Below are 15,564 nucleotides of genomic sequence, written 5' to 3'. Positions count from 1 at the left end.
GTGTCCCGAACTTGCGTCCACGACGTGCAGCAGGTAATATACCAGCTGTGCGCGTGAAAAGCTCAAATCAGGACCCCGTACACCGATTTTGGACCACCACCACTAGGGTTGCGGCCGTGCTTTCGGCGCTTGAATGCCCCCTGGATACATACCACATCCTCCTTCTCCTCCTCCGCTTCTCCTGATGGAGAGTACGAGTACCTGGCCCGTACTTCCTACGAGTATCGGCCTCTCGACGAACGCCCTCATGTCTCCGACTTGAAGGAGGCTGCCAACGACCAAGTCCGTGAATACCTCCACCGGCCCCTAGTAGCGAGTTGACAGTCCAATGATAGTCAAGATTTTCAAGGTGCGAAGTTCGTGAGTGTGACACAGGATATACTTGAGGTCATATTCGTTTGCGACTGCATGAAGAACTAGGAGAACGGGATCAGGACCTCGTAAAGCGCGGAATATCATTCGGCACTCGGGCCCCGTTGGAAAGATTGGTGAGGGACAAGTTGACAGACAAAGTGGTTGCCGTTCTCAGTGCGTCTACTAGCGACCTCCGTTCATGGCTGTCTTCACTCACAGCCTGATATTTGTAAGTCTGCACGATGGTCCGCGGAGAGCTACGAACTTGCACGCTTCGGGTAGGACACAAGTTTGGAACCGACTAGGTGAATGAAACTGAAGTTGAACGGCTCGTCGTGTTCTCTACATGTGGCAGTAGGTTATAGGTGTGTATAAACCATTGAACTACGTCAGGGCATTCTTGTCTACGCCGTTACGCACTCGGCTATACTGATTCTAATTCGGTTATATCTCCATCATCCCGCACCCCATTGCCTTGGAGTTGAGGCGGGTCAGACGACTGGCTAGCAATACTGCATGTCGTGGAGAGTTCGATGGTATCTTCATTCCATGCGCTCGCTTGGACCTCATCCATGCGGTCGTCATTCTCGTTGTCGTCCTCGTCTTCGTCGCTATCCAGGGATTTCGAAGCTACACCGTCGTGGAGGTTCTCGACGTGCCTCAGCACGCCCTTGAAGGACAAGTGAGATACCTGGAAAGAGCCGGAGGGCGACTCCCGCTCAACTGAGTGCTCACGCACACGGAAGAGCAGACGAGATAGGAGTATGATTGTGACCCTTCACCACATGAGTGGGAAAGTACTGATATGCAATTTGAATAATGACGTACACGTCTAGGAGGATGATGAAGTTTGTGCCTAGGTAACTGTTCTGTCAGAACATGTGGTAAGCTCAATCATGTTAAATGGACAGCAATGAGTACAAACTGATTTGATGAGAAAGACCCCAGTGACTATGTTAAATATAAGCAACGCTCTGCATGGTCGGTGAGATGTTAGGATTCAACGCTCAACGAAGAGACATACCCGAATTGAAGCGCCCCTTGTAAAAACCATGAGACGGTATCGTTTGCAGTTGATATCGATGCGGACTTACCATCCTTCAGCAGCAGCCCCGACAACTGAGTCTTACCCGTCAGTTGGTCACGCCGTCGCACTTCATCCATTCCACCGGTGACGCGCCACGTCGCACAAAAAACCAGCAGGTCAACGGCGATGACAGCCACTCGGGCCAGAACATCCGCTGCAAATCTCCTTCAGTCGGACTGAAGACGATACGTCCCGACCAAAAAGGCTTACCGCTATGTAAGAATTCATCAGCGTCAAGTAGATTAGAGGAAGTAGCGTTGGGACTACGTACACATGCCCTGTAGCAACAGACCAAGTCACTATAAGATCGCAACCGTAAGGCGGGCCGGTAATCAACTTCCATCGGATGGCGCAATACTAGGGATATAGTTCAGTAGCTGTTTGCAGTGCACGGTATGCATCATATGCCGCACAATATCGGTGGCTAGGGGTACTAGCGCAAGGGCCATCACCAGTGACGGTAGTCTCCAGCTCCTACCATTGATCGTGTATACGCGTAAGCTTGCAATCGCTGTGGATATAACCATTCGGATCACCATTACAGAACATTGTCTCAAAGCTACATACCTCCGAATACTGCATATAAGAGACATATGGCGGTCATCTGTACGATTGATATGGCCAAGTACCTGCCGATAGATGCTCTTAGAGTGTAATTCACCGTGAGGCCGCATACGCACCTCTATGTATCGACAAATCCACACGATGAGCGTCGTTGGCACGTCCATGATTTAAATGCCTACTGAAGTGCGATGAACTCACCTGACAGTTGGGTGTGACCGGCAAGACATTCAAGAGGAGGAACACCGTCGCGGAAGCGTGCATAGTAACGTAGAGGACCGGTAATATGACTTTCGCGTTTTCACGCCGCCATATAAATTGGATCTCTTGCCCGAGATTGAGGACCCTGTCGTACACGTGAAGAGCTAGAGAAGCTCGGCCGTCGGCATTGCTAGGTCCAAGGTCTGGGAGTTACTTCTTAGGCTTACCAGCGGTGGCAGACAGGATGCAGTTCACGAGCATGCTAACGCAACCACCGGGTTAGCCTCATCGGAGGTGGCAAAACTGTACGCATTCATGACTTACTCATAGGATGCATTCTCCACGATGTCGGTTGCAGACATTGTCGGATGGGTTTCCCTCAAGGTATATGGTGTTGGGGGGAGATGGTGTTGCTGATGATACTGCTGGGGAGCAACGGCTTAAATTCGCAGTGAGGAGCGCCGAGTCGAACATGGTTCTCTGGGACAAGTTGAGTTTCCACACACTTCCCTGCCCTATTGCACGAGTCAGACTGTACGATTACCCGCTACCAAGGCACTCACCTGTATGATGGTTCAATCCGGCAGGAAGTCCTGCACTCGGAGATACACCACTCATGATGTGGCTGGGTGGCTCAACAGCGCGCACGGTCTTATCGATGCTCTACGAATTCGCTGTCATTCCACGACGCAGTGTTTGGTACCAGTTGGTGCGAAAGCGCGTAAGAAATGGCTTCCCAGACTGATATCGATCCGCCGAAGGTGATAGCCCAGGGTGTAATATTGAAGTTTGCAGTGGAGTGAAATATGCGAATACGGCGGGAGGACTTCTCGGTTCGTTGATATTACACGGAACTGGAACCGAAATCAATTGTTACCGCGAGACTTGGATTCCACGTGGGGTTTGATACGAGGTAGGCTGTGAGGGCGTGAGCGCATGCTGTGAACATCGACCCCTAGGGAATATCGGACGAGTTCTGACGACGTTGCTGCTAGGGGCGGAGTCAATGGTCACGGTAGATGATGTACTGAAGACATGAGGCGAAATACATACGAAAAAATCCTATAGCTCATGCCGCTGCTCCTATGAAAATTTTATTGTCCTAACTATTCATAGGGTAAGCAGAACGGACGGAGCGTGAAGGTGAAACAACCACATAACTTTGTACAGCCGATCTGGTAACGCGCATCTTCACGATGTAACTCAAGGCTACCTGCTATTCCATAATCGGACAGGCGCAGATCGAAGACTGATCTGATTGACCCTACGACGAATGACTTGGTTCCTTGCGACTGACAGGGCGCTGACGCATCGGATCGGCCTGAGAAATCTTCACATCGCAGGTCCTGCAAATACTTGATCGGCGACTCGACTCGACTGGAAGTCCTAGTAACTGTGGACCATACGGTAGAAGACCACAATCCGCATCTCCAACATGGAACGGATCGTAACTACCTTGAGGTTGTAACAGATGAATGAGTTGCCTAGAATTTCCGTGGCTAGATTGGAAGGTTCAAGGAAGCCTCCTTTGCGCGGCATCTACTGTGTCGCATGAGAGTGTCCGCCAACTCAGAGCACAGACAGAGTTCCACTCACAATAGTGGATGCCGCACCGCACGCGATATCACCGAATGCCATGTCCGCTGTCATGCGGACCCGAGCCTCCCAGGCGAGTCTCAAGGGATGAGAGATGGAGACACTCTCGGATTCCTCGAAGCGCTAACATGCGTGGGCTTCGTTCTTTCGAGTCCAGAATGGCTGGTTCTTAAACCAGATACTGTCCAGCTCTGGTGCTCTACCCGGAAAGTACCGCCTAGCCTTCTAGAACCGCGGCTTCATATGGAATCGTCAATGGCAGACCGAGAAAACGTACCGTGATCGCCCTGTCTTCTTATCAGCCGCACTGGCAGATTGGGCTGTACGACACTGAGAAGACGACCCTCTTGCGATACGTATCATACTGCTTGACGGAGAAGTCCGTACGGGTGGGACTACGGAAAGTTGGAAAGTCCGGCCACTGCATGCTGCGACCCGTATAGACAATGTTCGATTGAACACTGTCTTTCCAACCCAGTAAGTCGACGATTGTTGAGCCACTCATGGAGTATGATATCAACCACTCACCTGGTAGCTTCTTTTCCATCGGCAGATAAGGATCACACAACTTAAATGCGACGGCTGAGACGAGGAAGTGTGGTATCATCATGAAGGCGTGGAGTGAACCTCACTATCATCATGTTGTCGTCAGCGCGAAATGGCTTTGAGATGCATCCAACATGCCAATCTGAAGGGCCCTGATCACCTTCGCGTGGTACATCGAAGCCACTCGACGTATAGAAGGTCTTGTTATCGCTTCGTGGGCAGCCTCATCATTACGGGCAGGCCGCCAGCCAGGATGTAGGTTTCAAAGACTGCATACTTAGACGCATCGACGCGAGAAACATTTACCATGTAAGGTCAATAGAATGGATGAGAACCACTGGCAGGAGCGGCTGGAAAGAGCAGTGACTGAGCGAGCGCTGAGCGGAGCATATGCACGTGCGTACCCCGGGCCAGCAGCGCCAGCCAGCTTCCACGTCGTCGACGTTCGTCTTGTCGTGACTCGTCGTAACTCCGAGTCAATTGCACTCGGTTCCCTTTGACAGTGACTCTAAGCCTCCAAAAACATGCAGAAACTTCTACGCGCTATAAAGATATAAGCACTTTGCTGTGGGCCTTAGAATTTGCGAGGAAACGGGCGGAGTACAGTACTGAGGATGGCAGAGTGCCTGTACACGCTAGTAGTGATGAAAGTAAGTCAGTGTTACCCCTATGCTGAGAAGTTTGTTCCTACATACTATGATGGGGATCCGATGCTAAGTCGTAGCTCAGCGCCATGCCACGCCGGGCCTTGTATTACATTGGTATGTAACCGCTGGCATGCGGCTTAGAACGACGGCTGGGCGCGAACCCAGCGTCATCCCGCTCCCATCGTCTACGTGCCTAACCTGCCAATATCACATCTATTTCACGAGCGTTCAGGACGCCGTGCGCGTTCATCCTGGTTCTGGGTATCTTCTGTTCGCGCTACGTTCGCAATGTGAACACCTGGTATCCTCGAATCATCGCGCTCACGGCGTAAGTCGGCGATCGCGAGTTGAGACCTGTTGTCTCAGTGTAATGTGCATGCGCGGATCACCCAATCTCACCTTGGTACGCCGGGCCGACGGTCGAAAGCCATCTCCGCGCTGCTCTGCGAGAGTCGGCACCATTGAATGCGGGTGTCGCTGCGCACTAAGGTCTCGATTGTACTGCATGTACCGGTGAGATACTCATACACTGCGAGTTTGAGTTATCCGTCTTGCCCGTCCTGATGCGCCGGCACGGGAGGGGCTATGCTATCCTCTTGGGTGCAGCACGCGGCTCATCCTCACTTCCACAGAATGTATCTGCAACGGCACGGTGTCAGGTTAGCGCCTCTCGGCTGCTAGTACATAAGGCTCGTACCCTGCGAAGCATCCGCCAACAGCTGTCAACCTTGTCTTCAAGCATCAGGCATCACCATCTAAAGCGTTCAACAGGAACACGACCATCGAGATGAGCTATACTCAAGTAGACTTCGATCGTGACTTGGCCAAGCTCAGGGAGTTGTCGGCAGGCGACAAGCCGGCCGATCTCTGCGCCTTCATGCAATGGTGTGTTCTTCCGCGTCGCATGTACTGATGTCAGGGCTCATACATGCGCAGGGAGATGGCTTGGACGCACCGAGCTCTCGCAATCTTCTTGAATCAAGTCTATAAGGTATGCTCAGCCTGTGTCCTTTTGCCGCTCGTTTCACGTATTGATACGGGACCTACCATGCAGGCTTCCAAGACCTCAGCTCCCACCGAAGATGCAGAGAACTTCCTCGGGTACGCCCAACAGTGGGTCCGCTTCGTACGTCCTGCACGACAGATCCGACTGCCGCATCTTTGACCGTGTCTTCTTAGCTCGAGCTTCATCTCAAAGTCGAGAACGAAGTCATCGTCCCCGTTCTCTCCAAGTTCACTTCCTTCGAGAAGTCCCACAGCGAGCAGGCTCAGATCGCCGGTCCACTCGCCGCTTTCAGCGCCTACCTCGCTGCCGTCTCCTCCGGCGCTGAAGGGTGGTCCGCCGCGAAGGCAGAAGAACGCGCCCAGGCTCTCTTCCCCATCGTGATGCAGCACTTTGTCGAGCAGCTGGACGAGCTCGACCCCGAGGTGCTCAGGAAGGGCGGCGCTACGCCGGAGGCGCTGGGGGGCCTGAACACGAGTGTCGCCGCGAGGGTCTCTGAGTTGGCCGACCCTACCAGGGAGGTGCCCTCGATGGTCTTGCATAACGATGATAAGATCGAGTGGCCGACCATGCCGTGGCCGCTGACCGCTGAGTTCAAGATGCCGCCGGACCTGTACAAGGCGCACAGCGGGTGAGTAACTTTACAGAACAAGCAGTAGAGCTAGATTGACGTGGACGCGTTACAGATGGTGGAAGTACTCTCAGAATCCCTTGGCTCTATGAGAAGTGGCGTTCTTGGATGATGAGGTCGATGTGTCGTGTAACGGAGAATACCGTTGCCAGTAGATTGGGGTGACATATCCGTGTCTTGGTGTGCTCTGGGCGGACTGAACGAAGAGTTGGATTCATGAGCAATACGAAGACTCTTGTATGATCCTAGCGCTGGTGCACGGATGATCCATCTTCATGAAGAGCTGGAGCCTTTCAGCGATACTAGAAGAAGAATAAGTAAGATGTTATCCAGCTCGAGCGGATAGGCACAACTCATATCGCACCTGTCAATATGACCTCGACAAGATCGAACTGTGAAGCACACATAAGGTTGGTCAGCTCAACTCTGAAGCCTCAGACAGTGTAAGTCGGGTCCCAACTTCATGTCGAGTCTGTTCGTGAAGGCAAGACTTCGACATCGCAGTCCAGAACGAATAAGCTGTTCCATATCGCATAGTACGTCTAAATTCTCAGGTTAATGTATTTGGTTGCAACGCCGCGGGCCAGCCGACGATCCATTGCTCGTCCTCAGGACGAACACCTACCCCAAACACATCCTTCAGTATCGCCAGCCTCTCGCTTTCCGTTGTGAATGTCCTCTCCTGCACGACACCGCGCCCGATCCTCTTCGTCGCCCTCCCGCCCTCGAGGTTCCACTTACCAACGAACGGCCCTGGCGCTCCTCCTGCGAGCGAATCTCCCGAGACAGACCTCGCCTGTGTCGTAGCATCGTGTCCTCCCTCGTCCTCACGCAAGCGCACCTCTTCCTCGTCCTCGGCGCACTGCAGCGCGACATGGAAGCGCCGCGTGCAGATCACGGAAGTGAGGAAGATCGAGCCCGACATGTAGCTCACCGCAAAGCTCGCCGCGTCGATGTCGGCCTGGAAGAACTCAGCCTCCGTGAAAGAGTACAGCGTGGTCCATTCCGGCTTCGCGGATGCTGAGGGTGCGGACGCGCTGGACGGACGAACAGACGCGTGTGAGACCTGGAGGTGCCAGTCACGGGCGGGCGCACGCCCTGACCCTAAGCGAGTCTCTGTCGCATCGTCATGAACACTCAGCACGGTGTGCGAACAGTGTAGGTGGGACACACCAAGGCTGCTTCCGGGCAATGCGCCGCAAACGAGGCGATGTCGCTCGGGCGGATATGTCCCCCATACCCATCCACCATTCGTCACACATTCCTCGTCCAACTCCCCGTCATCCGCTGTACGTTGCTGGTTGCTAGCGCTGCCGTCCGCGAGTAGGATCGGACGAACGGGGCCTGTTCCCCCGAAGCCTACGTCGACCATGTATGTCACGTTCCCGAGAGGACTCGACGGGTTGTGAGGCTGGACCAGAAGTACGAGGTGGTGTGGCGCGGAGTACACGGGTGGCGCGGAGGGAGGAGCGGGAGGCGGAGGCGGGACGAGGACGCGTCCTGCAGCCGCATATGCACTGCAGTGAAGGAACCGTCGAGATGCACGGTCATGGGAGAGATAACGCTTCGGTACCGTTATAGGTACGGTCGAAATGAATGAACGCGCACCGGTAGCCCAGTCCTCGGAGCATGCCAAGCAGCAGCCCGTTCTGTCCGAAGCAGTAACTTCCTCGATTGCTGACGACCATGCTTTCATACATATCCTGAGGCGTGACTGGCATGTGGTGCTCCCGCGTACTAGCACAACGAAACCTGTGTCAACGAAACCGGATGGCATTACCGGGAGAACGTCGATCGCCAGACAAGCCCGGGACGGTGTCTCGAGCGGCGCGTCGGATACTCACTAGTGCAGCGCGGAGGTATCCTGCGGAAATGCGAGCAGATGCAGGTGCATTAGCTTGCGAAGGTTGGCGACGTTTGGCTGGAAATCTGAGCCGCGGTGTGCAGGAGACCAACCAATCTTGCCGAGGTACGCATCCACTTGTGCGGCAGAGTATGGCGATACCGCCTGGCGAATGAAGGCTGCATCGCTGAGAGTTCCCGGTTGCTGTCTTTCTATAGTTTCTGCTGAGTGTGGTACAGATGCAGACGACTCTGAGGAAGGGTGCATCATGGCGGGAGATCAGGTCGCCGCCGCTGGCGCTTATGCGCTCTTCCTCCTCCATGCGGTGACCACCATCGTCCTTGTCTGGTAGATACTCCTTGCTTTCGCCTTGCTACGTCTAATCTCCTCTGTTTGTCATTCAAAACAATGACGGTGTCAGAGATACCGCCCACACTGAGGAGGCAGAACCAAAAGGGCTTTTTTGCGCTGAACCAGGACAATACAGGAGAGCCGGTATACACTGTGATCCTTGAAACTTGAACCTACGTCGCATCCGCGGATCCGTCTACCATACGCGAACGACGTGAGCCATCCGCACCCACATCTGAAACAAGTATATATCTCCCGAGGAGGTGGCAGAGCGCTGCTTCGAAGGACACTGACAGGCCACCGAGATTCAGATCCACAACCTACCCAGGGCAACGCCTATCGTGTGGACACACACCATGCTATGCATGTGGCCAGGACTTCGGTGTCATAACTTCCCTTCAGGCCTTCGGATCCCATCCTGGAAGTTACGTGCGTCAATTTGGCGTCAATACGGAATTCCGCGCATGTACCAACACAAGCCTGAGTACGTAACCGCATACACATCCTCACCCTATCTCACGAACTCAATCATGACTCCCGCAGGCATGTAGTCCGAATTATGATCGGCAAGTGGGTCTTGCTGGCAGCATTCCAGAGACGGATGTTGGACATGTTCATCACGCCGCCCACAGTTCCTGCGGACCAGTCAACGCGAGTGCGGCCACGACTGTCTACTCATCAGGCTGCCCAAAACTGCGGTTGCACCACAAATCGCATATCGTATCGCAGCGTATTACACTGATCTACGCTCAGCTTCCATGAATGTCTACCGTACCTGGACGAGTCAGGGAAGGCTGTCAGTTGTGGGTACGTGCCACGCGCACCTTTCCCTCGGCTTATCTGCGCAGCCTACGGACCCATACTGGTGAGTCCTATTCGACGAGAGATTGCTTGTCATCCATATGGCATCTCGATTCAATTGATTGCCTTGACTCTGTCGCTGCCGCGAAACGGATTCCGACCTGCGGACTCAAACAGAGTCAAGAACGTACTCACGCAAGTATGTATGCGCGGTGACTAACTCAAGTTCTCTCGGGTCAATGAGTCATTGAATGCCAACGACACCTCTGCGTACTTTCCTCAAGCTCGCGTCCATGCTTGCCCACAGCCATGACTCCGCGGACCCTTTTTACTCGCACCCGACGGCTGCGCCGCAAGGCGACAGCCATATGCACGTATCGTCCTTGACCAAGAGCCCACTCTACGAGACTCACTTTGACTCACCGCAGTCAGTGCGTGTCATCCACAGTCAGCTGCGGTGATTCGTCAGCTCCTTCGTCGTTATCGGCTCGTCTTCTCGACCGTTGTGCGCACGGAAGAAACTCAGTCGGGCAGGTGTGCTACCATATGTGGCTAATCAACGACCTATCTGGTGGTCCGGAGCAGCAGAGGGCGAGAGCTTCGTAGACGCGGTCAGGGGAAAAGAAACCCGCACAGAAATGCTCTCCTGGTCAAGCCGGGTGGGCTATATATTCGCGAGGGAGGGGCGCTATAGAGACATCCTCGTACTCATCCAAACGAACCTTCAAGTTGTCATGTCGCTGAATACGACTTCGCCTGCCGCATCCGCAGTCACTCTGCCCTTGTCTGACGCAGGGGACACAACACCGTCGAGCTCGACGACGGCACTCATAGCCAAGGTCAGCCAAACAAACTCATTGTCCGCATATGCTCACAATTGCTTACCCCGGTGTGCCTCGTTCCAGAACAATCAGACATCGGCCAGCAACCAGCCAGGCTCCTCGTCAAGCGGAGGCGGAAGCCCTGCTGCCAAGTCAAAACAGGCGGCACCGCCGAAGAACTTCGAGGCGGCGTTCGGAACGCTGTCGGCGTCGTATGGCTGGGGGATGGGGTCGGACACCCAAAGACCGCGGAGCGCGAAGCCGCCCAAGGCCAAGCAGGATAGGAGGGCGAAGCCAGGCTCTGGTTCGTCCAGCAAGCCGAAATCCTCGCCTACGTGACGCTGGGATATTACGGGGCGTTGGTGTTGGTGAGTGGTTGATTTTTCAGAGCACTGAAAGTCCTGTCAATCTGACGTTCGAAAAAGTCAGTGAGCGTATATTATTTGGAAGGGAGCATTCGGAGGGGCGCGAAGTGACGTTGCGCCGTGGTGAATATCATGTCCTTGTGATGTCCGACCTCCCGTCTGCCGTGTTCGTCAAATGCTTCTGTCGCAAGGAAACTGTTAGGTACGTGCAGATGGTGCAGAAAGTGCAACTTTGATCTAGATATTGTGTTGGGACGCAGCATCTGCGGCCGGCGGCCGGGCCCGCCGACTGCGTACTCAAGCGAGAGATGGAGGCTTCAGCATACGTTGCGAATGGCGACGAAGAATCAAGAGTAACATTCCTATATGTCCCCAATTTTCTTCCTACCTTTCAGTTGGCAGCACACTCATGTGGACGGCAAGAACCAGGAGGCGGTGAAGGTGAAGCGAACTTGAAGGTAGGATGCGTGACTACCGAGTGTGGAAGTGTCACCGAAACATGACCGTTACCGTGACGAACGCGTCTGTGGCGTCTGTCACCGTGGCTCGGCTGGGGCGCTCAACCACCAACTCAGAGTCAGAGCAACGCATGCAAGGACATCCGAACTTCACCCAGTGACAGCACATTCAATCTCTACCAGTCCCAAAGGAAGAGCCGATGCCACGTTCGGCTTGTCTCTGAACATCGGAGTCCGTAGTAGTGCGTCGCACGATTCTTCGTCATACGGTTCTCGATGGTCCAGACCAGACTTCGTGTCGCTTCCGCGGCAGCCTTTCAACTCTTTTGTAATAACATACGGTGCGTGCTGTGCTCTACAGTGCAATTTTGGCCCACCGATGCTCACTTTCGAGACAGACTGCCGCGGCGACAGGCGTACCTATTCCACAAGTTCCCGTCCCAATGGCGGTTGGTCCAGACCGGTCTCCAGAGGCATCGGCCGGTCCGCAGTGAGCTGCTATCGTGCAGATGCTCAACGATAACGACGCCAAGCGAGTCATTCTCGCCATTATCATCCAGAGAAGCAGCGCCGCGTCACAGAAAACAAGGCCGTCGCGACGCTCGGAGAACCCATGATGATGGACAACACCGCCCACAGCGTGGTCCGTGCTTCTGGTAGGCCTCTGATCATCGATAAGGCAGCGAGCACAAGCAGATGCCCAAATCAGGGAAAACAGCCGAGCTCCGAGCTCGAAATGGCGAACAATAGGTGTTTGTTAGGAACAAACATGGACCCACAGAGAGGCGTATAAGGAGCGGGCGCGGACGCGATTTCTTCCCCCATCCCTCTTGCCCTCCGACGGCCATGTAGGGCTCCCGGCCCCATCCTCCCCTCGCCAGCGGCCACTCGACCGCCGCACGTAGTCACATCTCACCAACAGTGGGATGGGTCGGCCCGGCTACGATGCGCCACAAGTTGAAGTGAGGGCCGCACATCGAAGATCGACAGACTAGGTATGTTCCTTCCCCTGTCGATATACCAGAGGCACTCGCTGATGTACTGTGCCCTCCCTCCTCGTCTATCCATCCACGCCACACGCGTGTACGCGACCAACCCGCAGAGTCACAACGCCACATGGTGCGTGGCCATCCCCGGTGTCGACAACAGTAAGTCTGCGTCGTGGCTCGTGGTCTAGGTAGTCGCTGACCGAAATGGTAGATAGTGTCCCTCAAGCCTGCTTGCGGCAAGACCTATCAATATGTGTGCCTCAAGATTATGCGACTATGACCGACCTATGCGAAGACAAATCCCTCCTGAGGGTTCAAGGCCATATGCCAGACGACGAAACCCCAAGTCCCGCAAGGGCACACCCGTACGTTGCACGATTGGTGATGGGACCGTCCAGTCTACAGTCGTCCGCGCTATGATAGCGGCGACACAGGCCCAGCTACTCGCGTCGTCGGTAGCTGGAAGCAACTGTACTGCAGACGCGCACCAAGGGTCAGGAGCGTCGCTGTCATGCGGCTCCGCAGGGACACGGTGCGCGGACTGTGTATGGGGACCGTCCCGCCGTTGACTGGTCTGAGACCCGACGCATCGTCGGCCCGGCAGACCATGAGGCTAGCCAGTTGTGGCGTGCGGGTGGAAAGACGTGGCTATGTACGTGCTCGCTAACATCCCGTTGTTGACCCATGCTGACCTTCGTTACAGGCCATGTCCCGACGTCGAGGATCCACGATCCCGGCGAGCGCATATAAACCCTCTTCTACCAAGCCCCAATTGGGCACCACACAACCCGGTACGTCGGACTTGTGCGAACGGATCCAGCCTCCGGCTCGAGGTGGCCCGCACCTCGGTGTGGGCCGCCGGAGGCACCGTACCGACGACGCCGTGCACCAGCGGAGACGGAGCATCGCGCTCACTGTCGACGAGATTGTGCCGGGTCATTACGTCGATATGTACGGGGACGTCCCCGCCGCCGGTGTACGCCCGCTCTGTCGGACTGCCGTTGCCGGCTAGCGCATGTCCGTACTGGGATAGGGGCGTCGCTCATCATATGATATGGGCGGCGCTCCTGGCGAGGGCCAGAGTGAGTGTTCGTTACGCAATGGATGCGAGCCGTGACTGACCTTCGCCTAGTAAGTCGCCCTCGCGAAACCTCAAGATATTTGCCGAACAACCCGGTCAAATCCTCACTCGCCCCAAACGGGCTTGATACCGCCCTGGTACGTCGTTTGTGCGCGAAAGGGTCCAGTCTCCGGTACGAGGTGGCCTGCCAATCCCGCAGGCCGCCGGAGGCACCGTACCGCCGACGGAGAGCACCGATGGCAGCACCGCATGTGATATGCCTTGCAGTCGGCTTGCCCGTCGTTATGGTACGGGGACGTCCAAGCCGTCAGCGCATGCCCGCATCGTCGGGTAGTGCTGCAGCGTGCTAGCGCACATCCGTTCCAGGAAGAGGGGCGCCGCTGCAAAATGATAAACAATAATAGAATGAGCGGCGTCCCTGGCTCGGGTGCATCGTGAGTGTTTGCTGGTTCGTAGTGTTTGGCTCGTCGCTGACCGCCGTCCGCAGGAACGCCCGAGCCCAACGTCAAGAAGTAGTTACTTTCATTCACCGCTCTACATCTCCCCGCTCTTCCCGTCGACACTCGCCTTTTCCTCCGACTCTCTCGTCCGACAAGGGCGACGCTCTGCTCGTGCCCAGCGCGAGCGAGCAAAACCTTGCCGCCTTAAGCCCAGTCGGGTGTCCGGCGGCACGGGGGTTTTTAGTGGGTAAAGCAGGGGGACCCGAGCACCGCACCAACAACAGACCGACAACAGCGACGACGACGAAGCGGTACCGCGGTGCGATGACGGTCCCGAGTCCCACACTGTTCTCCCTATTGGGAGTTCGTGCGTAACTGCATTTTCCCCCGGGAGGAAACGAGCCTTGTTGGAGGCTCGTTGTAGCCTGACGTCGGGCCCTCTGCTCAAAAAAAAAAAAAGACGAGCGCAAGCGCAACAAGACATCGACGATCGCGACGCAAGTTACTTTTTGATGAGTTGGCCCTTCGTTCCTTCTGTCTCGTCTCCCGACACCACTCTGACCTGCCTCTTCACAGCGTGTGATCGTGCCGTTGCTGATCCCAGACATCGCCTTTCACCGAATGAATTGCAGAGATACAGGGCTCATGTTCGTTCGTGGCGAGCACGAGACGGTCATGGCGGTGTGGAGGTGGCGGTGCGACTTCAAGTTCGTTCGCTCTGCTTTGTCTTGCGACGCTGAGCTGACCCAAAGCGTTACAGTGTCGTCCCCGGGCCCATGTAACCTCTGAGTCGACGCGAGGCACGGTGTCGAGGCCCGGACACGGGGTCGTCTGTCTGGTCTGGCGGAGAAGGTGTCGCGCTTGCGTGGGTTGCGGGGCCGGGTGCCAGTGTACTATGATTTGGATCGAGCTGTAGTCGCGCACTGTCCAAAGCTTTGTCGTCTCGCTGATTGTATCGGATCGTCGCATTCTACTGCCTACGCAGGTCGCATTGATTGCCTAACACACGCACGTTTGCGAGTCGCTCGTGAAGGGTGTGAGGCTGAAGTTGAGAGTATTTGGATGGTGCACGTTGAAGGTTGAACGCTGAGAGACGAGTGATGGCGGCTGGCATCCGCTTGCGCTCCTAACATCCGACCCCTCGGAGCGTGTGCTTTGCAGTGGGAGGTATCCCCGGGTCGTATCGCAGATGGGTCGTGATGAGAGCGTGCCTATGGGTGACCAGTCGCTCACACATCGCCGCCACCTTCAACGACTCCATAAACACCGCGACGTATATGGCAGACCTCGCTTATCCAAGCAGCCCGGAGGGATACTGTACATCCACACGCCAGACGGCCAAGCCTCACATATTCCAACTCGCACAGCCGACGAAGGTGACTTACATGCATAACAACATTACCCGGCAGGCCGACTCACCGATATGTCAATGGTGCGACTCAGGAGCGAAGGAGACGGTGTACCACTACCTCCTAGAATGCCGGGGCCACGCACGGGCGAGAGCGCGACTGGAACGCGACGTCGGACCAGCAGCAAAGTCGATACGAAGCCTTCTCAGCGCGCCAGCGCTGACTAAGGCACTCTTTCGCTACATACACGAAACGGGGCGATTCACCGCAACCTACGGCGATCTATCATTGAAAGAGGAGGAGGGAAAGGGGACGAAGAAGACTGCGGGCAGGGTGAATACACGACCGACTCGACAGGGAGGCTGACAGGTGCAGACGCGCGTGGCCAACTGACATGTCGGAACTGCGCTATTCTCTCATCACATTGAATCCATTACTCC

The 15,564-nt window shown here is 55.4% G+C and overlaps 4 protein-coding genes across 4 annotated transcripts; 2 read left to right on the top strand and 2 right to left on the bottom strand.

Annotated features, from left to right (window-relative positions):
• Positions 1-778: 778 nt before the first annotated feature.
• On the bottom strand, positions 779-2,565 carry C8Q71DRAFT_721312 (uncharacterized protein; the record flags this gene model as incomplete). Its single annotated transcript, XM_047921433.1, has 12 exons — positions 779-1,045; positions 1,094-1,130; positions 1,183-1,223; positions 1,280-1,328; positions 1,379-1,394; positions 1,449-1,595; positions 1,652-1,653; positions 1,734-1,798; positions 2,009-2,017; positions 2,204-2,367; positions 2,431-2,465; positions 2,528-2,565. The coding sequence occupies 12 exons, from the start codon at positions 2,563-2,565 to the stop codon at positions 779-781; spliced, it is 870 nt and encodes a 289-aa protein (XP_047782323.1).
• A 3,062-nt stretch (positions 2,566-5,627) lies between these two features.
• Positions 5,628-6,997, top strand: C8Q71DRAFT_741800 (uncharacterized protein). Its single transcript, XM_047922832.1, has 5 exons — positions 5,628-5,877; positions 5,929-5,983; positions 6,047-6,118; positions 6,172-6,626; positions 6,682-6,997. Exons 1-5 carry the CDS (start codon positions 5,780-5,782, stop codon positions 6,716-6,718), a joined length of 717 nt encoding a protein of 238 aa, XP_047782322.1. The 5' UTR covers positions 5,628-5,779; the 3' UTR covers positions 6,719-6,997.
• A 31-nt stretch (positions 6,998-7,028) lies between these two features.
• C8Q71DRAFT_741794 (cysteine proteinase) lies at positions 7,029-8,760 on the bottom strand. Its single transcript, XM_047922831.1, has 3 exons — positions 8,235-8,760; positions 7,800-8,143; positions 7,029-7,742 (listed from the first exon to the last, which is right to left on the bottom strand). The coding sequence occupies exons 1-3, from the start codon at positions 8,345-8,347 to the stop codon at positions 7,177-7,179; spliced, it is 1,023 nt and encodes a 340-aa protein (XP_047782321.1). The 5' UTR covers positions 8,348-8,760; the 3' UTR covers positions 7,029-7,176.
• Positions 8,761-9,797: 1,037 nt separating this feature from the next.
• Positions 9,798-11,176, top strand: C8Q71DRAFT_741780 (uncharacterized protein). The gene is made up of 5 exons (XM_047922830.1): positions 9,798-9,991; positions 10,050-10,460; positions 10,527-10,810; positions 10,868-11,009; positions 11,068-11,176. The coding sequence occupies exons 2-3, from the start codon at positions 10,260-10,262 to the stop codon at positions 10,779-10,781; spliced, it is 456 nt and encodes a 151-aa protein (XP_047782320.1). The 5' UTR covers positions 9,798-9,991; positions 10,050-10,259; the 3' UTR covers positions 10,782-10,810; positions 10,868-11,009; positions 11,068-11,176.
• Positions 11,177-15,564: the final 4,388 nt, after the last annotated feature.

The sequence above is a fragment of the Rhodofomes roseus genome, assembly GCF_022264815.1.
Source record: "Rhodofomes roseus strain CIRM-BRFM 1785 chromosome Unknown C8Q71scaffold_4, whole genome shotgun sequence".
NCBI lineage: Eukaryota > Fungi > Basidiomycota > Agaricomycetes > Polyporales > Fomitopsidaceae > Rhodofomes > Rhodofomes roseus.
The sequence above is the reverse complement of the archived record's forward strand: the minus strand, read 5'-3'. Positions and strand labels throughout refer to the sequence as shown.

What these genes read in the sequence shown, in the direction of transcription:
- C8Q71DRAFT_741800 (XM_047922832.1), top strand. Translation starts at nt 5,780, where the DNA reads ATGAGCTATACTCAAGTAGACTTCGATCGTGACTTGGCCAAGCTCAGG. An exon ending in CTCTGCGCCTTCATGCAATG is followed by an intron (nt 5,878 to 5,928) that starts GTGTGTTCTTCC and finishes ATACATGCGCAG; the next exon opens with GGAGATGGCTTGGACGCACC. An exon ending in CTGTACAAGGCGCACAGCGG is followed by an intron (nt 6,627 to 6,681) that starts GTGAGTAACTTT and finishes GACGCGTTACAG; the next exon opens with ATGGTGGAAGTACTCTCAGA.
- C8Q71DRAFT_741794 (XM_047922831.1), bottom strand. Translation starts at nt 8,347, where the DNA reads ATGCCAGTCACGCCTCAGGATATGTATGAAAGCATGGTCGTCAGCAAT. An exon ending in CTCCGAGGACTGGGCTACCG is followed by an intron (nt 8,144 to 8,234) that starts GTGCGCGTTCAT and finishes CCTTCACTGCAG; the next exon opens with TGCATATGCGGCTGCAGGAC. An exon ending in ATTGCCCGGAAGCAGCCTTG is followed by an intron (nt 7,743 to 7,799) that starts GTGTGTCCCACC and finishes ACGATGCGACAG; the next exon opens with AGACTCGCTTAGGGTCAGGG.
- C8Q71DRAFT_741780 (XM_047922830.1), top strand. Translation starts at nt 10,260, where the DNA reads ATGCTCTCCTGGTCAAGCCGGGTGGGCTATATATTCGCGAGGGAGGGG. An exon ending in CGACGGCACTCATAGCCAAG is followed by an intron (nt 10,461 to 10,526) that starts GTCAGCCAAACA and finishes GCCTCGTTCCAG; the next exon opens with AACAATCAGACATCGGCCAG.